This window comes from Dryobates pubescens, chromosome 1, assembly GCF_014839835.1.
Source record: "Dryobates pubescens isolate bDryPub1 chromosome 1, bDryPub1.pri, whole genome shotgun sequence".
Lineage (NCBI taxonomy): Eukaryota > Metazoa > Chordata > Aves > Piciformes > Picidae > Dryobates > Dryobates pubescens.
In genome coordinates this window covers 64,452,323-64,476,320 of record NC_071612.1, presented here as the reverse complement: position 1 = coordinate 64,476,320, position 23,998 = coordinate 64,452,323, and the positions used below count along the sequence as shown (strand labels likewise).

General features: G+C 57.4%; 3 protein-coding genes across 4 annotated transcripts; all 3 read left to right on the top strand.

Moving 5' to 3' along the window:
• Window positions 1-12,585, top strand: ZMYND10 (zinc finger MYND-type containing 10). The gene is made up of 12 exons (XM_009900698.2): window positions 1-91; window positions 715-823; window positions 1,407-1,523; window positions 2,579-2,632; window positions 2,730-2,864; window positions 4,936-5,024; window positions 5,302-5,402; window positions 6,588-6,760; window positions 9,266-9,391; window positions 11,272-11,393; window positions 11,595-11,720; window positions 12,346-12,585. Exons 2-12 carry the CDS (start codon window positions 752-754, stop codon window positions 12,440-12,442), a joined length of 1,212 nt encoding a protein of 403 aa, XP_009899000.2. The 5' UTR covers window positions 1-91; window positions 715-751; the 3' UTR covers window positions 12,443-12,585.
• A 1,053-nt stretch (window positions 12,586-13,638) lies between these two features.
• RASSF1 (Ras association domain family member 1) lies at window positions 13,639-19,335 on the top strand. 2 transcript variants are annotated; one of them, XR_008462599.1, is made up of 7 exons: window positions 13,639-13,932; window positions 14,838-14,959; window positions 16,764-16,868; window positions 16,947-17,244; window positions 17,845-17,960; window positions 18,069-18,271; window positions 19,247-19,335. XR_008462599.1 is itself a non-coding variant. In XM_054167401.1 (6 exons), the coding sequence occupies exons 1-6, from the start codon at window positions 13,671-13,673 to the stop codon at window positions 18,213-18,215; spliced, it is 1,050 nt and encodes a 349-aa protein (XP_054023376.1). In that variant the 5' UTR covers window positions 13,639-13,670; the 3' UTR covers window positions 18,216-18,422. The 2 variants fall into 2 exon arrangements, 1 of the variants encoding a protein (XP_054023376.1); XM_054167401.1 differs by lacking the exon at window positions 19,247-19,335 and having other exon boundaries at window positions 18,069-18,422.
• Window positions 18,746-23,519, top strand: TUSC2 (tumor suppressor 2, mitochondrial calcium regulator). The gene is made up of 3 exons (XM_054167414.1): window positions 18,746-18,946; window positions 19,247-19,367; window positions 20,960-23,519. The coding sequence occupies exons 1-3, from the start codon at window positions 18,795-18,797 to the stop codon at window positions 21,023-21,025; spliced, it is 339 nt and encodes a 112-aa protein (XP_054023389.1). The 5' UTR covers window positions 18,746-18,794; the 3' UTR covers window positions 21,026-23,519.
• Window positions 23,520-23,998: the final 479 nt, after the last annotated feature.

The window sequence follows — 23,998 nt, the reverse complement described above, 5'->3', positions numbered from 1 at the left end:
CTGCCGCCGCGGCGCCGTTGCCGCCCGCCGAGGTTGAGGCGCTTGTGCGGGCGCTGCAGGCCACCGAGCTGCGGGACACCGGCGGACAGGGGTACTGGGGGATGCCTGTGCTGGGAACGGGGTCTAGAGGGGGAGGGCCCCGCTCCCGAGTGGCCCCGGAGGGTCTGGGAAAGGGGAAGCACGAAAAAGGGGTTATAAAGCTGAGGTGTCCCCGGTGGGACTGTGAGGGGACCCTGGATGGGGCCTCCCCAGGGAGCCTGTGTGGGGATAAGGAGGGGTTCCCGGAAGGTCTGGTGCAAAGAGATGGTCTCAGAGTCAGGGTCAGGTAGAGGAGGGGGCCCGATGCTGCAGTCTTCTTGGAAGAACAGAGAAGGGTCCCAGATCTGGGGTCTCCCCAGAGGGTCTGTGAGGGTAGGGGTGATGGTTGAGGAGGACTCTCAGTTTTGGGGTGTCTCATGGTGGGTGTTGCTAGGGCCAGGCAGGAGGATGGTGGGATTGGGGCTGCCACAGGTGGAAGCTGCAGCCCCAGGGAGCACAGGCTCAGGGGATGGTGTGGGATTTGGGGATTCCTGGCAGGGTCTGGGCATTTCCTGGGGATGGTGGTGCTGGGAGCAGGTTTCCCTCCATGAGGGACCCTCTTCAGGAGCACAGTGGAGCTCCATAGCTATTGACCAGAGGTCTCTGTCAGTGATGTCCTTGCTGGCTGCCCTGCAGGTGGCTTCTGCAGCAGGAGTATGTGGAGAAGCTCAACATGCACGCCATTCTGAGTGCCTCCATGGGTCAGGAGCAGCTCCTCACTGAGCTGCTGGTCACCTATGCCAAGGTGAGCCTCACTGGATGTGGTAATGATCCCCATGGCAAGCCTTTAGCCTTAAGCTGGGGTTGTTTCACAGACAGTGTGCAATTTTGGAATAAAATGGTGAAGAATCTGTTGTATCTGGCAAAGATGTTTGACAGAGGGTTTGCAAGATTTGGGGGTTGTTGGTTTCTTTAATTAAAGGTCAAGCTGAGATATTTCTACTTGCTGGTCTGTGGTTCCTCTCTTCAAGGTTGTTATGGTCTCTTTTATGCACCTGCCCCTCCAGTTCTGGATCTCTCCCCTGTGCCTGGGGTGTCCCAGTCCCACACGTGCTGGGCTGCACCACCATGTGTGATGCCTTGGACCTGTCCAGCTCCTCAAGGTCATCTTGCCCCTTTGCAACCCCAGGAGCTTACTCTGCCTGCTGATCTATTGGTGAAGAGCTGTTGGTTTCTGAGCTGGGTGAATATGAAGCAAGCATGCCCAAGGCTACCCTCCTCCATGGGATGATTCCAAAGTCTGTGTGGCTGAGCACTTGCAATAAAAGTGATTCCCCCCATAGCACTGCTCTGAAAGGCTTCACTTCCCCCATCCCTTCCATGTCTAGATTCCTGTTCTCATTGAGGAGTTGATCTCTGTGGAGATCTGGAAGCACAAGATCTTTCCCGTGCTGTGCCGGCTGGAAGACTTCAAGCCAAGGAGCACCTTCCCCATCTACGTGGTGGTGAGTAGAGAGGGCACTGGGCACATGCCTGGAAATTGTTTGGGCACCGCTGTGCTTAAGAACAAATCTGGCCCTGAAGAGCTCAGAGCTGTGGTTTTGCACCTCGCTGGGCTGAGCAGCTGTGGTGGACAGTGTGAAGCATCAGGTTTGCCAGAGCTGCGAGCCACAAGCTGGTGGCTTTGCCCCTAGGAGGGACAGGGACCCGCTCCTGGGGAGGTCAGCTCTGTGAAGGGGCTCGTGGGAGCTGTGCTCTGGAGATGGATGCACCCCCGGTGAATCACGCTACCCTCGCTCCCAAGCAGCAACACAGCCCAGCACTGTTTGTCATCTTCAATCAGAGAGAGGAGTCTCCAATGTTATGTGCCCTTTGGGTTAATCAAAATGTAGCTTCTTCTTACCAGGCTTCTGGCATTAGTGGTCCCTTGGGCCATTCTTGGCAAAGGAGTGATCCTGGGAGATGGGCTTCCATGCAAGAGGAATGCAGCCCTTGACCTAAGCGAAATATGCCCCAGACTTGAAAGTTTCATCCCCACCTCAGTCCAAAGTAACACATTGCTGGGGCAAGGCACTTAGCACCTTGGGCAGCCATTTCCATTTCCAACCTGAATGTTTCTGTGATTTGTCTACAGCACTGCCATGAGGCAGTTATCTCCTGGTTCCCAGTCTGTGGACAAGGCTGTCTGCCCCAGTCGCAGGGGACTGAGGGCAGACCAGCCATGCAGGGCACTGTCCTGTCTGGGACAGTGACTCCTTAATGGTGCCAGGGACTGCAGCTTGCCCAAAGCTATGGTTGTACCACGCTGGTAGTGCTGAGACAGAGCCCTGAGGAGCTCTGCCTGCTGGGGAGAGTGTCATAGGTATGTTAACATAAACACTAACCTGAACTGCATGAACCAGAGCTGTTACAAAGATTTCAGCCCTTGTGTTTGGCTCTTTGACTTGCATCTGGCCACAACTATATAAAGACCTTCGTAGAAGAGCCCTTTTCTCTTCCTGTGTCCTCAGTGCTCTGGTGACTTCTCTGTTACCTGTCTCTTGCCACTTTTCCCCCACAGCTGCGCCATGAAGCCTCCATCATTAACCTCTTGGAGACAGTCTTTTTTCACAAGGTAAGAGGCTTTATTCAGTCCTGTAAAGCCCTTGGGTGAGAGTGGAAAGGCACAGCTGTGGGAACTTGCCCTCTCTGAAACTCTTTTTGTTGTGAAGGAGGTCTGTGAGGCAGCAGAGGACAGCGTGCTGGATTTAATTGATTATTGCTATCGAAAACTGATCTCGCTTGCAGATCAGAGCACCCCAGTGGAGCTTCATCCTGAGGATCTGGCTGGCCTCTCATCTATGCAGGTGAGGAGCAATTCCTATACCTCACTGGGGGTATGGATGTAGGCAGCCTTAAGAGGCACAGGGGGGGCCTTCCCATGGAGACAAACCCCTTGGGTGCATCCCTAGCACCTTCTCCCTGTCTTGAAGAGTATTTGATGCTAGTGCTTGTCCATGCCAGCAGCCCAGCTGGGCTGAAGGCTGCACGCAGCTCCCTCCCTCCTACAGCTGGGCTTCCATCCTCTCTTGTGACAGTGCCACTTTCAAGCTTCCTGCAGGACACAGTCTGAGCTCTGCAGGGGGAAGCTGTGTAGTTAGGCAAAGTATTGAGTAGAAGGGTGTAGGCCCTTTGCTGTTGCTTTTGAAAACTGTGTGGGTCTGTCTCCCTGGAGCTTGTGAAGGCACCTCAGTCCAGGCTGCCAGCCGAGCCAGCCGGCATTAGCGTCGGAGAGACCCTTCCGTACATCGCTGTACGACACAACCAGAAATCGGTCTCACTTGTCCCCCCTCAGCTTCCTCAGAGAGATGGGAAATGCCTCCTCTCTGTGCTGGTTGGGCCAGCAGTGAGCCTGGAGCTGATCCCAGTCAGGTGTTCCCAGACTGCTGTGCACACCTTGCCGGTGTGGGACCTCTCTTTGCTTCTGGTGCTTCCCAGCACCTTGAGTTTAAAAGTGTGCACATTGAGGAGCAGGGTTAATGACAGCTTCCAAGCTGGGCCTCACCTCTCTGCATTGCCCCCATCCTTTGGCTTGTTGCCTGAGCGTGTTCTGGGCTTCCAGAAAAAGGAAGTGAAGAGCACAATAGGGATATTTTCCAGGAAATGTTTTCCCAGCTGGGGAGGGGAAGGGATGTCTCTGTTAGTGATTTGAAATGGCTGAAGTGAAAAAAATTACTTTTCTAGCCAAAGGGATTCTAAAAAGTGCTCTCCAGCCAAGGAGCCTGATTTCCTCTGATTCATTCCAACCCCTCCTGACTCTGCATACAATGACCTCTATGAAAAAGCTGTTCCTGCTCTCTCCTGTGTTGTGGAACCCATTGTCCTTTGTGACCGTGTATGGTGGTGATCCCTGGAGCAGGACCTGTTCTGGTGTCCCCCAGAAGCACAGGAGAAAGTAGTCCCTGACTGAAGGTAGAAGAAATGAGGTTTGGATACCAGAAGGAGCTGTGGAAAACAGCGTTACTGGGGGAGTTTGGAGAGGGAGGCAGAGGAGAAGAGCCCACAAGGCTTTCTCAGTAGCTTGTGGGGCACCAGCACGGGGAGTGCAGGGTTTCTTACCACAGGAATTTGGAAGGGAACTGTTGCAGCAGCACTTCAGAGAAATATGAGCTGCTGAGGTCAGTGCTCTGCACACAAAGATGTGAGCTGCTGAGCATCTGGGACTGGAGAGAAGCTCTTCCTGGGCCAGGGAGAAGGACTTGGCACCTCTCAGCCTAACCATCCTGATGGTCTTGAAAGAGACTGAGTCAGAGGGTGGTCAGGCTGTTAGCCTGAGCATATGTGGTGTGAATGGGGTGCCCATGCTGCCTGGGAGGGGAAGGAAGCCAGGTGACTGGAAATCATGGTGTAGCTGTGTACTGGGATAAACACAGGCAGATATCCTAGCTGGCTGTACACAAGCTGGAAGGCAGAGGCAGATACAGGAGAGGTGGATTACCCCTGTGCAGGGCCAAGTTTCTTCCTTCTCCTCCTGTGGTTCCTCTGCTGATCATGCAGCTCCCCTCTTCTTCAACCTCACAGGTCTCTGCAGGGGCCATGGGCCACAAGATTTTCCCAGAAAAGGAGGGAAATCCCCTGACAGTATGGGAATGGCCTCTTTCACAGAGTGTCTCCATGCAGGAGTGCTGCTGTTGGTAGCTACCCATGACCTGTTGGGGTAGGGACATGAGGGATGAGGAACAGCAGGCTGCAAGCGCTTCTGTTGCCACCATGGCAAGCAGGCAGGGCTGGCACAGTTGAGATGAGAAACAGTTTGTTTTGCAGGGCTCTGGTTTCCTCCCCAGTCTGTGGTTACAGATGAGTAGCCAACAGCTTGTCTCCTTGTAATTCCTGGGAAATGGGCCCTGAAATCCTGAGGCTGTGCTTGTCCCTCCACAGGAGCTGCAAAAGCAAGCAGAGATGATGGAGTTTGAGATTTCCCTGAAAGCTCTGTCTGTGCTGCGCTTCATCACTGATAGGGTGGAGAGGTAGGTGTTCAGGAGCAGCAGTGGACACAGCCCAAGCTCTCCAGGTGAGATTCCTGGGGCTTTGCAGTGGGTGCCCTTTCAGCAGCTAACTGTACCTGTGGTGGTGGCAGCACTGTGCCCCAGGAGGCAAACGCAGCAGCATTCTTTCCTGCTCTGTGGTACTTTCAGGAACCCAGATGATTGTTTTTTTACTGCCTCTCCTAGTTGCCTCAGGGAACATTTTTTATCTGTTCTGGCATTTGTGAGCATGATTTCACCCTTTCTGTCATACCCCCAGCCTGCCCCTGAGCGCACTGACGCGGATGCTGAACACCCACAACCTACCCTGCCTCCTTGTCCAGCTGGTGGAGCATTGCCCCTGGAGCTGCCGGGAAGCAGGTATGGATTTGCCCTGGGGCACCGTGGCAGTGTGCTGGGACCTGCATCCACCAATAAGTCTGCTGTTGGAGCCTCTGCAGAAGGCTGCTCTCCCTTTACTTTCCCCTCCAGATCCTGTCCTTGCTCCTCACTAGTGCTCCCTCCCTGCTCAAAAGCAGCTGCAGCACAGCTGAGCCAGAGATCCAGCAGGGCTCCATAAAGCTTATTTTGCACAGGGCAGTGTCACTTCCAAGCTGATCATGGCCAGGACAGGAGCAGAGCACATCTGCCAGTCCCACCTTCTTCTCCTCTGAAGTCTTATCTTGGACACAGAAAGTGCCAGCCTCAGCCTTTCTGCCCTTTTCTGGGACAGCTGCCTCCCACAGCTCTGCAGCCAGGCCTGCCCCCCTGCAAGCCTCCAGCTTCCCCCCTGCCTGCCTCTGAGCAGTGGTGGGGCACAGCCTGGGGCGTGGGAACTTGCACTCCTCTCCCCAGCCCTGCACCAGGAGGGTCACAGCGCCGGCAGGGGAGGAAGAGACGCTGGAAAGCACGTGGCTCTGTGCCTGAAGAGAGGAGCCCAGCAGGATGGGGGAAGCTTTCCTCCTTCTGCTGGCCAGGAAACACTTCCCTTCTCGCTGCCTATGCGCTTGCAGTGTCAAGAGGGAGCTTTGATCCAGGGTCCTGAGGGAGAGACTGGAAAGAAACAGGAGTGCAAAGGCATTTCCTGGCTGTGTACATGCAGGGGTACATTCTCCATCCAGGAGAGCAGCACAGTAGCTCCTGGAGTTTGTTTTGTCTACTTCTGGATTTCACTGGCAGAGGAAACTTCAGAAGAGTGGGTGTTGGCTGTGCTGGTACACCAAAACATGCCTCTCCAGCCACTCTGTTCTTGCAACATGGTCTCCCCCACCCTCTACCTGTGCTCAACACTCCTGACCAAGTACAGAGTGAGGTATCTCATAGATTTTTCAGTTCCTGCCACAGGCCTATTTTAATATGTGAGCTTTATATTCTCTACTATATTGTCTCAAAGCCAAGTAGACTGCTCTGCTGAGCAAAGGGTGGGGAAAGTGAGTCAGGCAGAAGCAGTGTGGCTTTCTTGTGGTGAAATGAGGCAGTGGGCATGGCCAGCATCCCCACTTCTGAGCTGTCTTCCCTCAGGCAGCACTGCCTCTCCCTGGAGTTGCATGTTCTTCTGTCCTTCAGGCAAGTTCAAGAAGTTTGAGAATGGTATATGGCATGTGGTGCCCCCTGAAGACCAGGTGAAGATGACCAAACTCGATGGGCAGGTGTGGCTTGCCCTTCTCAACCTCCTGCTCACACCAGAGTGCCAGCACACATACCACTTTGATGGCTTCAACAAGAGCCAGCTCCTCAAGGTAGAATCCTACACTATGAAGGCTGTGGGTCCTACAGAATAAAGCAGGACCTTGCCAGCACTAGGCACCCCTAGGCACCTCTCCTCATAGAATCATGCAATTGTTAGGGTTGGAGGGGACCTCAAGGATCATCTAGTTCCAACCCCGTTGCCATGGGCAGGGACACCTCACACTAGATCAGGTTGCTCAGGAGCCACATCCCTGGCCTTAAAAACCTCCAGGGATGAGGCTTCCACCACCTCCCTGGACAACCTGTTGTAGTGTCTCACCACCCTCATGGGGAAGAACTTCTTCCTAACATCCAGTCTGAATCTACCCATTTCTATTGTTTTTTCATTCCCCCTACTCCTATCATTACCTGACACACTAAAAAGTCCCTCCCCAGCTTTCTTGTAGGCCCCCTAAAGATACTGGAAGGCCACAATAACATCTCCTCAGAGCCTTCTCTACTTCAGACTTGGTGCCATGGTCTAGTCATGAGTCTGTGGTGACAGGTGGGACTCGATGATCTTTGAGGTCTCTTCTAACCTTGGTGATACTGTGAATAGACCCAACTTGTCAGTCTGTCCTCATAGCAGAGGTGCTCCAGCCCTCTGCTCACCCTCGTGGCCCTTCTCTGGACACAGTCCAGCACCTCCAGATCCTTCCTGTAATAGGGTCTCTAGAACTGGATACAATACTCCAGGTGGGGTCTCACCAGAGCAGAGTAGAGAGGGAGAATCACCTCCTTCGACCTGCTGGCTATGCAGCCCAGGATGTGATTGGCTTCCTGGGCTGCAAGTGCTCACTGCTGGCTCATATTGAGCTTCTCATCCATCAGCACCCCCAAGTCCTTTCCTTCAGGGCTGCCCTCAAGCCAGTCCCTGCCCAGCCTATATCGGGGCTTGGGATTGCCCTGACCCAGATGCAGGACCTTGCACTTGGTCTTGTTGAACCTCATGAGGTTGTCATGGGTCCACCTCTCCAGCCTGCCAAGGTCCCTCTGGATGGATCCCTTCCTTCCAGCGTGTCTGCTGCACCACACAGCTTGGTGTCATCGGCAACCTTGCTGAGGGTGTACTCAATGCCACTGCCCATGTTGCCAACAAAGATGTTAAACAAGACTGGTCCCAGTACTGATCCCTGAGGGACTCCACTTGTCACTGGTCTCCACTGGGACATGGACTCATTGACAGCCACCCTTTGGGTGTGGCCATCAAGCCAGTTCTGTATGCACTGAATGGTCCATCCATGGAACCCATCCTGCACCAGCTTGGAGACCAGGATGTGGTGCAGGACAGTATCGAAGGCTTTGCTCAGGTCCAGGTAAATGATGTCAGCTGCTTGGCCTTCACCTATTAATGCTGTGACCTTGTCACAGAAGGCCACCAGGTTTGTCAGGCAGGATTTGCCCTTGGTGAGGTGTGCTTGGTGTGCCAAGTCACCTCTTCATTGTTATTCTGCCTCAGCAGTGCCTCCAGGAGGATCTGCTCCATGATCTTCCCGGGCACAGGGGTGAGACTGACTGGCCTATAGTTTCCTGAGTCATCCCTCTTTCCCTTCTTTAAAATGGGGGTTATGGTTCCCCTTTTCCAATCAGTGGGGACCTCCATGGACTGCCAGGGCTTCTGGAATATGGAGAGCAGTTTAGCAACCTCCTCCACCAGTTCCCTCAGCACCTCTGGGTGTATCCCATCAGGTCCTATGGACTTGACCACTTTCAGGTTCTTCAGACGGTCACGAACCTGATCTTCACTCACAATGGGCAGTTCTTTCTTCCAGACCCTGCCAATATCTTCCATTATTCTGGGAGTGTGGCTGGAGCCCTTGCCAGTGAAGACTGAGGTAAAGCAGTCATTGATAACCTCGGCCTTCTCCACCTCACTTGTCACCAGTTCACTTGTGCCCTTTCTGCAGGAGCCCACACCTTCCCCAATCTTCTTTTTAATGTTAATATACCTAGAGACATTTTTACTGTCCCCCTTGATCTCCCTGGATGGATTTAATTCTAACTGAGCTTTGGCTTTTCTAACCAGGTCTCTTGCTGCTTGGGCAGCTTCCTTATATACCCCCCATTCTAGCTGTCCTTTCTTCCGCTCCTTGGGTCACACTTCCTGTGTGCCAGCATGTCCAGGAGCTCCTTGTTCATCCAGGCAGGTCTCCTAGCATTCTTTCCTGCCTTCCTCTTTGTAGGTATACTTTGCTCCTGGTGAGAAGGTGATCCTTGAATACTGACCAGCTGTCCTGGGCCCCTCTTCCCTCTAGGGCTTTGTCCCATGATACTTTGGCCAGCAGATCCCTGAAGTGATCAAAGTCACTGCGGGCTCCTAGGAGTCCTAGGAGCTGCAGGATCTGTCACCATGCCGCAGGAACAAAGCGAGTGCACCTCATGGGACCCTCATGGGTTGCTCTGCCGAATAGAATAGAATAAACCAGAGCCCCACAAATGCCTGCTTTTGTGATGCTGCTACCCCTGCTCTTGTCTTCAGCTCTCTCTCTCTCTTCTCTTCCCTTCCATGGCCACAGCTCTCTGCATTTCTGACAGATGTCCTCATTGACCAGATGCCCAACTTGGTGGAGATACAGAAATTTCTGAGCCGCCTTGCAGTGACAGAGCCAGCTCCCCCCAAAAAGGCTCTCATCCTGGAGCAGGTATCCTGTGGCTCTTTCTTCGCCTCTCCAGACACTCTGCTTTAAGCTTGATACCTCTCTACCCTCTTTTCCTCCCACCCAGCTCAGCTCAGGAGAGATGATGCCCTGGCAAAATAGCCAAGCACCCATTTCACAGATACACCCTTACTGCCAGCAGAGTTGTCCATGGATGACATGGGAGCCTTGTGCTACTACCACAGTGGCCAAGCAGTTGCATCTAAAGGCATAGTGCTGCATTGTGCATGGCTCTCCATACTGCACTGAGTTACTGGGATAGTAGCTGCATGGGGCATAGACAACCCCAGCTCTTTGTTTAACTTTTATGAGGTTTTTTTTCACAGAATGTTGGGGACTGGAGGGGATCTCTAGAGATCATCCAAAGCAGATCACCTAGAGCAGGTCACACACAAATGCATTCAAGTGGGTTTTGAAAGTCTCCAGAGAAGGAGACTCCACAACCTCTCTGGGCAGCCTGTTCCAGTGCTCTGTCACTCTCAACATAAAGCAGTTTCTCTTCATGTTGAGGTGGAACCTATTGTGTTCCAGCTTCTGCTGAATTCTGAACTCACCATGGAAGTCCTTTTGCAGCCCTGGCACCGTGTATGGAGGGATGCCAGAGTTTGGTTATAGAGGCTGCAGTCAAACTGGTCCCAGATGATGTCTGGAGCTTAGGAATTGGGCCCTGAGGGTCTTCAAACAGTGTGAGGTTTTCAGGGTTTTAATCCATGCAGTGGTAATCTCTGAAGAAGAGTGTCTGTATTGCCTTCTCATGAGCTGAGGGGAGAAATTGTGTTGGGGCAGATCTGCAAAGAGGGAGCTGAGAAGAGCTGAGAGAGCAGAGGCTTGTCCTCACTGATGAAGGCTCCCACACCACTTCATGAAGATGAGTAGGTTGGGCAGTGGCTGCTTGGGCTGTGCAAACAGGGAGCACACTGCTCCCAGCATGGCTGGCCACAAGTCCCAGGAGAAGGGTGATGTGCCCTTGCCATAGCTGGCTGTGGCTGAGCCAGAGTCATGGCCTGTGCCAGGAGCTGGGGCTGGGGATGGCTGCAGCCCAGCAAGCCAAGCCATTGTGGTGGCAGGGGGCAGCAGGGTGGAGGTGGTTTGAGCTCTGCTCCATGTGCCTCAACTGTCAGTGTGTTAGCAGGGTAGGGACGGGCAGCTGCCACTCTGGGGTCCTTGTGTAGTCCTCACTCAGGCTGCTGCCCTCTCTGTAGCTCTGCTTTTGTGCCAGTGCTGCTGCTGCTTTCGCCAAGGGCAGGGACTGAGTCTGGTGGGTGGGCAGGAGGAGCCAGCTGGAAGCACACACATGGGCTCCCTGCTCTGCCCAGAAAGCACTGAACTCGCAGCCTGTCACCAGGCCAAGATCTGAAAGTGCCTCCCCTTCCAGGCCCAGCTATTTTCACTCTGCTGGAGAAGGCAACACTGTTTGAAGCAGCATGGTCCCCTCCAGAGCCTGAACTCTGCATGCTGCTCTTGGCCGGCGCTTTGCCTTTTGTGCTGGCCAGCCCTCCCCTGAGTTCATCCTTGGGGAAGTGACGAGTGGAAAAATCTGCTCAGGCTAATGGCTCCGGAGCACAGGGTTCATGCCACTGCTGGCACACAAGATGCTAAGATCCCTGTATCACCAAAATGAAAGTCCAGGCCTCAGGGATGAGTTCTGCCTCCCAACCAGACCCCCAGGGTTTTGCCATGTTTCATCTGTGGATCCATCCCCTCTGTGTACCCAAAAGCACACCCTTGTTCCCTGCATCTCTGCACATGTTGCTTCTGCTTGCCCTCTCTTCTCCCCCCACTCTCCCTTCAGTTTCCCTGTACTACAGTGCATTTGATTGGGCTGCAAGCACCCCTTCTAACTAACGCTCTGCCTCTCACACCAGGTTCCTGTCATCTGGAACCACATCATCATGAAAAACAGGGGGAAGTGGGAGGCCATTGCCAAGCACCAGGCGAAGTGTGTCTTCAGCCCCACTGAGGAGGAGCTAAAGCTCCGTGCAGACAGGTGAGGCCCTGGCACATGCACACAGGGTACACAGTGGAGCCAGCATTCCCATTAGAAGGGGATGGAGCTCAGCACTGGGAAGACAGAAGGCTCTGTGATACTGGCTGAGATGTCTCCTTGGTGGCAGGATGCAGCACAGATAGAATGCTGCTTGTTAGCCATTCCCTTTGAGCACTCTCATCCCCCCTCTGCCTTCCACAGGTGGACACAGACCTTCAGCCTAGACATGATGGAGGCTCTGGCCCCTGACAAGCCCCGCTGCAGGGTGTGTGGTGCAGAGGCAGCCAAGCGGTGCTCTCGGTGCCGGAATGAATGGTACTGCTCACGGTAAGGAAGCCCTGCCACCCCTGTGTCCCCTGCAGTGCTCCCTGCTCCCCAGAGCACCACAGACCTCAACAGAGGATGCTAGGAGAAGATCAAGGGAAGCCAGAGATCCCACCCCTGCTCAGTACCATTGGCTTTCTGCTTGTCATGTGCTGGTCCAAATCTTATGATGAGGATAATGTGCTGGGACACTGGTGGAGAGGGTACTGGTGAGTGCTATGTTGCTGCTGCAAGGTGCTGAGCTACCTCTGCCCATGCCACCAGCAGAAACAGGTGGTGATAGTCTTTCTCCCCTGTACCTTAGTGGGAAGGAAAGCACCAGTGGCTCTGTGGGTGTGGGTGACAGGCAGAGATGTGGCAGCTGGGATAAACTAAATCTTCTCTGGTCCTGAACCATCTGGCAAGGTCTGTCGTTAAACCGTCTTAGCCTCCGGAACTGGTGGCCACATTGACCTCCCTGTTAGGCTAATGCTCAGCCATGCCAGTGCCTGGAGGAGTGTGGTGCTGGGGTTTGTCCATGCCCCTGCTTTGTTCCTGGAAATAAACGTGGCCCCACTGTGTGCCTGCTCAAGCTGCAGCTCCCCTGTTTTGTGGCAAAGCCCCTGACCACCAGCCTTCCCCTCCACAGGGTGTGCCAGGTCCAGCACTGGCAGAAGCACAAGGCTGCCTGCAACCTGATGGCTGGGGCACTGAAGAGTGTGGATGGCCTGCAAGAGGCACAGTGACTGGCATCTGCCCCATGGCTCAGCAAGGCAGAGGTAACGCCCCTGCTTGCAGCCCAGTAACTGGAAAGGAGAAACCAAAACAGGCCTCTCTGCTTGACCTCAACCCCAGGCTGGTCTCAGTGTCTCACCCTACCCCACCAAGCAACCTTCTCTAATAGACCTCGTTATGCACCCTACTGCTGCTTGGCTCCATTTTATTTTCTCCTAGCTGAAGATTAAACCACTTCCTTCCCCCCTTTACCCCTAGGGGGAGGGATGTGTGTCCATTTCCCCCCTCTGCAAGAAGAAAAATCTCAAAGAAGTTCGTGGTTTCCGGAAGGGCCAAGCCCTCGGTGGCCGAGGTCCTTGAGCCTGGGGGCGGGGAAAGGGGCTCAAAGGCCTCTTACTTTTTGGCTGCTGTCGTTAGGGCAGCAGGGGGAGGCGGAGGATGTGGTTAGCACGAGCACCTTGCACTGAGAGCACAGAGTTGTTTCTGGGGTGTTCGTCATTTGCCACCTCCCAGGGATCATTCTTCCGCCCATCTCAGTTCACGTAACACTGGCAACCGGGGCTTGGGCCCCTGACCACCAGCAGCTCTCTGCAGGTTGACTGCTGGCTGTGCCTTCGGTGCATCCCCACCTTCCCCAGACTGCAGCCACTGCCAGAGAGCTGCAGCCTTGGTCTGAGCACGGCTGGGGATGGTTAACTGTGCCGGCACCGCCGTCCATCTCCGGTTCTGATGGGGTGCCCGAGGGACGCCCCGCTATGGACACCCCAAAACAGGCTTTGCACCAGCGCTGCTGCTGCAGGAGCCACGACAACGGGCAGGAAACCACCTCGGGCCGGCGGAGCAACCGAGTTCACAGAAAGCCCGGGCTGCTCCGCCGAGGCTGCAGCTGACCGAGCACGGAAGCTCCCAGGGGTAGCTTTGGCTGCTATTCCCTTCAGCGAGGAAGTGAGGCGCGAAGCGCGGCTTGCCCCAGTCCCGGGAGAGGTGAGGGGGGCTGCCGGAGCGGGCCACCCCTTCTCCCGGAGCCTCATCCCCGCCTCCATCCCGCCCCGACGGGCTTTCTGGGAGCGGGAGTGACGGCCAGGACCCCGGGGCTCTGCTCGGCTCTGCTCCCGCAGAGCTGCCTCAGTTTCCCCCCGCAGTGCCCGGACGGGGCGGCCCCTCCCGGTCCCGCCCCGGCCCCCATCGCCGGTGCCGGCCCCCGCCCCGCCGTCGCGCAGCGGCCGCGGCCAGCGGGCCATGGAGCTCATCGAGCTGCGGGATCTGCAACCGGAGCCGCGGCCCGGCCGGGGCCGCCTGGAACGGACCAACGCGTTGCGCATCAGCCCGGCCCGCCGGCCCGGCCCCGCTCTCGGCTCTGGAGCGCACCCCGACCCGCGGCTCACGGCAGCGCCGGGCGCCGGGCACCGCTTTGAGCCCCGGCGCCGCGGGCACCACACCTGGTGCGACCTCTGCGGAGACTTCATCTGGGGCGGCGGCAGGAAGAGTCTCCAGTGCTGCCGTGAGTACCGCGCCCCGGGCCCCCTCCGCCGGGTACCCCCATGGCGCGCCGAGCATCCCCCGAACTGGCACCCCTGCCACCGGGCACTGGGCATCCCCTACTGGGTATCCCACCGCTGGTCAACCCCACCACTGGGCATCCCCACCAGGCATCTTACCACTAGGCACCCTTACTGGACAGCAGACATCCTGGTAGCGGGTATCCCCACTGGGCACTGTGTGTCCCACCACTGGGCATGGCTACCCTGGCACCAGGCACCCATACCAGGCACTGAGCATCCTGATATCAGGCACCTGCACCAAGTACCACATGTCCTAGCACCAGGCACACAAAACACGCACCGAGCATCCCAGTACTGGGCATGCGCTATGGGCATGAGCATCTCAGTACCAATTGTCTTTGCTGGGCACTAAGCATCCTGGAACTGGACACCCCAACTGAATCCTGGGCATCCCTGGACCAGGCCCCCACACCAGACACTGTGCCTCTGGGCACCAAGCACTGCCACTAGGCAGCAGAAACTGGGGCACTGGGCAGATCCACAATGAATACCTCAACCAAGCACCTCATGTTCCTGTGCTGGGTATCTGCACCAGGCATCCCAGCACTAGGCACCCACTCTGGCCACTGGGCATCCCAGCACTAGGCACCCACTTTGGCCACTGGGCATCCCAGCTGGGGAACATAGGCCAGTACCAGCCAGCAGCTTGGCACAGCACCACATCCCACATAGATGCTGCTTGCCTGACCCCACACTACTGGCACAGTGTGGGCAGGCAGCTGGGACCAGGCACCCATACTGGCACCACACATCCGCCCTTGCCACACCAGCACCATCCCCAGCACATCACTGACCCTGACACATAGGGCCCTGGTGGTGACACTGATCCTACTCCTGTCCCCAGACTGCAGCTTCACCTGCCACTATCGGTGCCGGGCCTTGGTGCGACTGGACTGCAGTGGCCCTCTGGACACTGGTGATGAGGACGATGGCACTGAGCAGGCACTGGAGAAGGACACCAATGTGGTAGGGCCTGGCTCATGGTGTGTGTGGTGTGTGGAGGAGGTGGCTATTCTATGCTGTACCATGTGAAACCATAACATGTCATGCCAGGCTGTGCCACACTGTACCAACCCATGCTGTGCCAGACCAGGCAGTGGTGGGCTGTGCCAAACCATGCTGAGCTGATTGAGGCTGTGCCATGCCAGACTGGTCTTTGCTGTGCCATGCCAGGCTGTGCCATGCTGGCCTTTGCTGTGCTGATCCATGGTGGGCTGAGCAATGCTGTGCCGTGCCAAGCTACGCCATGCTGGGCTGCACTTCGCCACGCAAGGCTTTGCTGTCCTGTACCATGCCAGACTGTGCTGAACCATGCTGTGCGAGGCTGTATTGAACCATGCCGCGCCGTACTCTCCAGGCCTTGCCGATGCTCAGGCGGGGCAGGGCGGGAGACTCCGGGCGCAGATGAAATCACCGCCGGAAGCGGGGCCGCTCCGCGCCGCCCCCGGCCCGCGTCAGCCCTACGGCCGGGGCGGGGCCGGACTGGGCTGGGAGCGGGAGTGGGGACGGCGTTGAGCCGGGATCGGGGCAGAACTGTAATAGGGACTGGGTGGAACTGAGCAGGGATAGGAACAAAGACCACGATAGGGACCGGGCTAAGCTGAATCGGGACCGGACGGCGTTAGAGACCAGGCTGAGCCGAGCCGGGACAAGGACCGCGCTGAGCCGAGTCGGGAGCGGGCTGAGCCGAGCCCCATCGCGGGGGCCGGCCGGGCTGGCGCGGGGCCGGGTGTGCCCGTGTGCCCGCGGGGCCGTGGGGCGGGCGGGGCGGGCGGTGGCCACCCCCGTGCCCGTGCCCGTTCCCGTGGCCGGGGCGAGGGGCGGCGGGGCCGGGAGCTGTGGGGCGGCGGCGCTGGCTCTGCGGCGGGGCGGCGCGGGGGGCACGGGGGGCAGCACGGCCAGCAGCGGCTACTGCAGTCAGGAGGACTCCGACTCCGAGCCTGAGCTCTTCTACACCGCCCGCACCTCCCTCGGCCGCCGCCCGCGCCGCCGACAGGTCTGTCCCGGGCCGCCGGCCGTGACGTAATGGGGGGACAGGGTGACATCAGCCGGGGGGGACGCACCCCCCTCAGGGCTGGGTGCGGGACCAGTTGTCACCTTGCCGTGGGGAAAACGGGGTGCGGGTGGTCCTGTATTGGGGGTGAGCACGGTAGTGCTGTGGGGCCGGACTGGGGCTGAGCATGACCCTGTTGTAACGTGAATGTGGGGCTGAGCATGGCCTTGCTACAGGGCAAGTGTGGGGGTGATCACAGCCGTGCCGTGGGGCAGGGTGTCCTTGTCAGGCTGGCACAGTGCGGCAAGCAGGGCTTTGCTACCTGGCATGGCCACCCCATGGACTCAGGGCTGGATCTGCTCCTGCCTCAATCTCAGGGCATCCCTGCAGGCACCCAGCGTGCCTCAACACCCTGGTGCCAGGCCATCACTCTGCCTTGGGGACACCTCTATGATCTCTGGGGTGCCAGGAGAGGATACCTGGCCCCAGGGTGTCCTTGCAGTGGGTTCACCCATTCCTGCAGCCTCAGGGATGAGGGCTGGGGGAGTGGCCAGTGCTGGTGTCCCCAGAGTAGGGCTGAGGCTGCAGTGAGCTCAGCCATGCTTCTGAAGCACGGCCCAGCTCAGCACCAGCCAGGCTGATGCAACCCCGTGCAACCGCCCACCCGTGTGTGTGTCAGACAGTGTTTTGGGGCAGGCTGGTGGGTGGCAGGGGGCTGGGGCAGGCAGAGGGTTTCCTCTGCCTGCCATAACACTGAGCCCAGCTGCTGTCATGCAGGATGAGCCCAGCGAGTGGGAGAAGACAGAGCTGGACCAAGTGCAGGTGGAGCAGCGGATCAAGGCGTACAACAGCCAGATCAACAGCAACCTATTCATGAGCCTGGTATGGGGCTGGTGCAGGGCTAGGTAGGGTCACGGTGCCCGCCCTGGTCCCACTCATCCCTCTATTGGTGTCTCTCAGAACAAGGATGGCTCCTACACTGGCTTCATCAAGGTGCATCTGAAGCTGGTGCGCCCTGTCTCTGTGCCGGCCACCAAGCGGGTCCCCTCCGCACAGGCGGGGGGGCGCCCAGGGCCACGCACCCAGGGGGTAAAGCGACGCACATCCTTCTACCTGCCCAAGGGGACTGTCAAGCACCTGCATATCCTGTCGCACACCCGCGCCAGTGAGGTCATTGATGCCCTCCTCCGCAAGTTCACTGTTGTGGACAACCCCCGCAAGTTCGCCCTCTTCGAGAGGTCTGAGAAGGATGAGCAAGGTAGTGCCTTGGGACAGCCCTGTTCCCATATTGGTGGTCATGTCCCCATAGTGGCAATTTCTCCTGGACAGTGGAGGGCCCATGGTGGCACTACCCCCATGGTGGTGGTGTCCTCCCTGGCAGTTATGTTTCTGAAGTGCCAGCTTCTCAGGTGGTGGTGTCCCCATGGTGGCAGTAGTCCCCTGGTGACAGCATCCTCGTGTCAGTGGTGTACCCCACAGTGGCCTCCTCCCTGGCAGTGTTGTCCTTACAGGTGCGGCTTTCACTACACAGCAGCATGCTTGTGGTGGCAACATGCCTGTTATGGTGGTAACCCCCTTGGATGGTGGTGTCCCTGGTGGCTGTGGGAGCTGTGCCCGTGCCCCCTGTGGCAGTGATGGCTTCTGTGCCAGCAGTGTCCCATGTTACCACGGGCATGTCTCCCGTGACAGCAGTGTTTCCCATGGTGGAACGTCCCCATAGCGGCAGCATCCTCACGATAGCAGCATCTTTCTAGGAGCAGTGTTCCCCGTTGCAGTGATGCCCGATAGCAGCAGTGTCCCCATGGTGGTGATGTCTTCGTAGTGGCATCCCCCTTGTAATGTGTGACCGGTATTGCAGTGTACCTGAGGAAGCTGTCTGATGAGGAGCAGCCCCTGCGGCTGCGGCTGCTGGCCGGCCCCAGCGAGAAGGTGCTCAGCTTTGTCCTGAAGGAGAACGAGACCGGGGAGGTGAATGTGAGTATGGGGAAGGGGAGGGCACCGACACCTGCACCCCCCAGGGGGCGTGACTTCCGAGGGCGACACGCCACGTCCCCACTGAGACGGCAGCCCGTGTGCCCACAGTGGGACGCCTTCACGCTGCCGGAGCTGCATAACTTCCTGCGCATCCTGCAGCGGGAGGAGGAGGAACACGTGCGTCGGCTGCGGAATCGCTACGCCCGCTGCCGCCAGAAGATGCAGGAAGCGTTGGCCAGGCACACGCCGGGGTGACCGCGCTGACCGTATCGGTGGTCAGACACTACGCAAGGACCCTTGCCTGCCGGCGGGTGAGGGCACCAGGGAGGGGAGGGAGGAATGGGGCACCCTGGTACCCACCGGGCTGACGCAGCCTCCACGGGGCTGGCCCGGGGAGTGGGGATCCCCCGAGGAGTGGGGTGGCCCCAGGGGTAAGCAGGACGTCCGGCACCAATAAAGGCATCATGGTGACGAGCCTGTACCCGCAGTGTGTCTTTGGCGGGGAAGCCCGGGGCGGGGCGCAGTTGGGATGGGAAGGGACACGAAGGCGCTCACTCCGTGCCATCGGGGCGTGGTAAGCGGTAGCGGCGGTGCTCGAACCCGTAGTCCCAGAGTTCCCACGGACGGCGGGCCGGGAAGCGCGCCGGCCGCTCTCACGTGGCGCGGGCAGCTCCGCCTCCCTTGGTCACGTGGCGGTGGGGCGTGCGCAAGTGACGCCGGAAGTGCTGCAGCGCGGCGGCGCACGCAGGGCGGCGCTCGGTCGTTGTCACCGGGTGGGCTCGGGCCGCTTTCGCCCCCCGTTCTAGCCCCGTTCCCGCCGCCCCCGCCGCCGCCATGGGCACCAGCGGCTCCAAGTCGCGGGGGCTGTGGCCCTTTGCCTCCCCGGCGGCGGGCGGCGGCGGCGCCGAGGGCCCCGGCGGGCAGCAAGCCCTGGCCCGGGCGCGGGCCGCACGCGCTGCCACCCCCTTCGTTTTCACACGTCGCGGGTGAGAGGCCGAGCAGGGGCCGAGGGAGGGGGCAGCGGTCTTGGGCTCCGGGGCGGGGGGAATTGTGCTGCCGGGTCCGTCCGGGTACGGCAGCATCAGCGTGGCTGGAAGAATAGGCCTTGGCCTTCCGCGGAGGATCAGGGAACGAGAGGGGGCAGTCCTCGGCAGCGGGCGGCCGCTGCAACCCACACCAGAGTAGCGGTGCCGGCCAGCCACAGCTCCCGCCGCTGCTTGGGGCGCTGGACGGCAGTAACTGCCAGCAGGCTCCTAACTTCACCGCCTCTCCCCTTCTCTTGGTAGCTCCATGTATTACGATGAGGATGGGGATCTCGCCCACGAGTTTTACGAGGAGACAATCGTCACCAAGAATGGGAGGAAGCGCGCCAAGCTGAAGAGGATCCACAAGAACCTGATACCTCAGGTAGCATCTGGAGAAGGGCTGGGGGGAGGGGAGTGCCAGAGTGCTACAGCGACAGCTGACATCCCAGCTTTGCAGGCGTTTCTGCATACGGGTCTTCTCCCTTGGGGAGTCTTTCTGCTCCACCCCCAGCTTCTGCCTCTGAGCAGTGGCTCCTGTGTGTCCCGACTTGCACCCGTGTCACCCAGTAGGGCAGCTGCAGGAGAGGGCTGGTGACATCCTCCAACCCCCCTTTTCAGAGAGAAGCAGTTTCCTAGCTTTTCAGAGCTGCCATACTGGGGATGATTGCTCAGCTAGCTGTCTGTTGTGGGGCACAGGGTGCCAGGTGGCCACACACAGTGGTGTCTCGTTGCCAGGCACCTTCCTCGAGGTGTGGGTGTTGTGCCTGCTCAGCTGGTGTCACATTGCTGTGGAGGCCCAGGCCCTGGCTTCAGGAGCAGTAGCCAAAGCTCATTGTTTGCTGACATGAGTGCACACGTTCCCTGCAGCTGCCTGGTCATGACAGTGTTGACAGCTATGAGTTTTGCATCTCAGTGCGAAAGTGTCCTTGGTAACTAAGTAACTGAGGTGAAGCCAGGCAAGGGCTCGGACACTGGCTGGGGGTTGCAGTGCACAATAAGGATAACCTGCATGTGGGGAAGCTTCTGGGGACATAAATGGAGAAAAGGGGGTATCAAAACAGGGTTGGAGAGAGATTCAGCAGAAGCCTTCCCTAAGTAACCAGAAAGGTGCAGTGCTAGCAGGCAATTGGGGTGAACTGTTGGTTTGCTCTGAGGAGCAAGCAGGGCCCTAGTAGGCTGGGGCCCCTTGGTGCTGCACAGGCCATTATGGGCCCCATTCCCCAGGATGGCTTTCTCACACAGGTAGGCTTGGGTGGTGGGACTGACTCCTCAGTGATGTGAGTTGAGACATACCTAGTTTAAAAGCTTGACTGAGCCAGAAGGAACAGATATTGGCACTAAATTGCCCTTTGTTGGCCCAAGCTTTTCTCTGGCTTTGTAAGTGCAGGCCCAGTCCTGAGCTTCTGCTCCCCTTTCCATTCCCAGCCCCCCACCTGCCAGTGGGTCCTCCCAGTGTTGTAACAGGAGAAGGCTTAGACAGAGCATGGGAAATGCGCCTGTAGCTGGCGTGGAGGGAGCAGGCATTCAGCAGCCTCCCCTCTTGATAGAAAGCTGCTTTTCTTGTGCACCAGCTGCCCTGGCTGCTCTCTCTCAGAAAGCTCTTTTCATTCTTTTAAATCCTGTGAATGAAAGGTGCCGGATGAAAAGCCCAGGCAGCCAATATCTGCTGTCATGCACCAGCTGCTGCACAGGCAGTGCCTGGCAGAGCAGCTCCCTCCTTTCTCTCCCTGCTGAACTCCAGACCTGCCATGTGTGGCAGCCAGCCATGCTGTCCTCTGTTCTCCAGGCACAAGTTTGAAGGGCAAAGTGCTTTTGCTTTCTGTGCTGCTGCTCAGACATACCTGGTGTCACTGCAGCTTTATGGTCTCCTGTTCCTCGAGGGCATGGTGTCCTCTGTGATAGAGTGTGACTCATAGGGCTTGGGGCTAATTGTGTGGTGGTCTCTTCTGCTCACCACTCTGACTCTTCTTTCAGGGCATAGTGAAACTAGAACACCCTCGCATTCACGTGGATTTCCCAGTGATCATCTGTGAGGTGTGAGTCACCAGATGTTGCTGCCCACAAGTGGGAAGCGCTGCCCCACTGCCCCCAGCCCCACCAGGCAAGGCTGCATCGCGTTCCCACCCAAGGAAGACTCTGGGCACACGGTGGGGACGGACAGCGGCTCTCCCCTCACCAGGAGGTGAGGTGGTATGGAGCAGGCCAGGCTGGGCTTGGCTGATGCTCCTCACAGGAGATGGGTGACCTTGTGCAACGACTGCTTAAAAACACCCTCGCTTGAGTCAGAAGACTAAAATACCTTTTGTAGCCTCTAGTCAATATTTGATGGGTAACTAGAACTGCACGAGCTGCTGTGTTTAAGCTGTTAAAGGGAGAGCAAGCCTGCACTTCTCACCAGAGAAAATCCCCTGCTTCTCAGGTATGCAGCCCAGGGAGAGACAGGGCAAAGTAACATGCTGCCCAGGGCCCTGAGGTTCTTTGGGCCTGGTGGTGATATGGCCAGCATTGTGGCGTGTCACTTGGCACAAGTGTTATGTTACGCTCCCCAGGATGTGTCCATTGATGGAGTATAAATGGGGCAGGCTGAGGGGTCAAAGTACATCTGGCTGACTGGTGTGGCTCCCTTGGGAAGGGGGCTGAGATTGCATGCCACTGTCTTGGACCTTTCTCTTCCATCTCTGCATTTCCCTGCTCATACTGGCTCTGGGGAGGTTGGCTTTGCTGCTGCCTGCAGTCCCACTTCTCACAGATCTCTCTGGTTCCTGGCTGCTGCTGGCACAGCGAGGTCCTCAATTCTGTAGTGGATTTGCCTGCCCCATTAGCAATCTGGCTCCAGCTGAGCACCATTTCTTGCCCACTGTGGGGCCAGGCTGCTGGGCAAGGCATCTTCTCATAATGTATTCACCCCTGCTGCTGTCTCAAATGTACCTCTTGGTGGGGTGGGCCTTGACAGAACCAAGCAAGAAGAAAATTGTGTCTTCCCCTCACCATCCCCTGAAATCTGTCAATGTGCCTGGCCTGGTTTGGAAATCTCCCTGGCGATGTGAACTACAGTTCCTCCCACATCCCAGCTGGTGGCAGGAGGAGAAACGTGATGCACTTTAGAGGGAGGCTCACTGCTCCATCCTGGAAGGTCCTGCTCTTTTGTCCTCTTTCCTCCTGCTTGAGAAGGTCGAGGTTGCCTCAGCAGCACCAAAAAACCTTCCCCTGCAGCCTGTGGGTCCTGGGGCACCGAGCCAGCTGCTGTGGGGCTGGGGAAAGGCCTGGCCCTTACAGCTCCTTTGCCAGCACTGGAAGCCACTGCCTTCCTGCTTGGCTGCCCCCAGACTGGGTGGGTGGCGGAGGACAAGCAGGGGGCACAGCTTGAAACTGTGTTTGAGCTTGCTTCCCATAGCAGCCGGCTCGGCTTTGGTCTTTTTTTTGTTCCAGAACTTATTTACTTTCTAAGCACTTCAGATGTTTGCTACCTCGATTTTTAATTTAAGCTGCTGGCCCTTGGCCGCCAGCCCTGTCGGTGTCTGCGTTGGATGTATCCATCCCCACGCCCTCTCAGAGCTGCCTGGGCGCGGGGCCACATTCCTGGCTTCGAGGAGATAACAGTGGCGTGGCTGTTGCTGTATTCCTGTTCCACCTCTTCCCTCCACATCCCTCCGCCTGCTGTTCCCAGTGACAGGAGCAAGCACAGAGGGTGAAGCATGGGAGAGTGAAGCGGATGTGCTGGCTGCCACCAGGCAGGGAAATGGGAGCACAGGGCTTTGTTAGGGAGTTTGTCTACACTGTGATGCTGGGCACTTCTTTCAACATCTTTTGTTCTGCATCCTGCTTGCTTGAAAGAGTCTTGTCTTAAAACAATCCCCCAATTAAGTGTTTCTTACTTGCACCACCTGCTCTTCAGTGTCCCCTGGGCCCCATCTTCCTGGGAAAGGCGTCCCTGGGGCTCCACAAGAGAGCAGGAGCTGCTGTCACCAGGAAGAAGAGAAAGCCGTGGCCAGGCTGCCCGTACCCTGCTGCTGTCTGAAGGTGCAAGAAGCTGCACCCAGACCTGCCCTGTGTGCTGGAGAATGTGGAGGAGGAGTGGGGATGAGGCCAGTACAGTTTGCCCCAGCAGGGAGCCCCTTGCCTGGCTGCCAGCCAAAAATCTGACAAGGCAGGGCCCAAACCCTGGTGGGGCAGAGACCAAGACCAGCTTAGCCAGGATATTTTTTTGTCCTTCCTGACAGGCTGCCTACCCTGGGGCAGCTGATACCCCAGGACATCAAACATGCTTCCCCCCAAAACCCACACTTTCTCCCACCCCCTGTGTCACCGGAGTGGCCGCAAACCTGCACAGGCTGCCAACACACTTCATCCTGCCCAGCTTCTTCCCAGGCTGGTTTCTGAGCAGTCAGCCCCAGAGCCCCTCCCCCTCTGCCAGCCCACGGCCCTCCTGCAGCAGTAGGGCCTGGGGAGCACCTAGAGGGATCTGAAAAATGTGAAGGTTGCTGTAAATAGCATCTATGTCCACTGTGGTGTTGGAGCAAGCAAAAAAAACAACCACCAACAAAGACACTTCTGATTTGTTTGGTTTGGTTTGGGGTTTGGGTTTGGTTTTTTTTACTCCTCCTATGTGATGTTGTGCTTTCCCGTGTGGATGTGTAGCCAAACCATGCTCACCAACACTAAGCTCTTTGCTCCTCTAGCGTGTGGGTAGGACCCATGGGTTTGGGCAATGTACACTATTTATGGTCCTTCCTCCCAGTGCATCTGTCCACTTTTGTTAAATTTCAATAAAATTGTTTGTAGAGCCTACAAATCCGAGAGCTGATTTGCTGGGGAGGGTGAGTGAGCAGGTGTCTGTGCCTGTGGTGGGTTGTGGGTGGAGGAAGATGCTGCAGGGCTGAGGGGAGCATGGGCTTTGCTGCACCAGTACCTTTGCCACTTGCACTTCACGCCCCCTGTGTTCTTGGAATGGGTGTTTTTGCTAGTGTGGCTGAACTGGTGGTGTAGGAGCTGTGAAACAGCCATTTCCAGGTG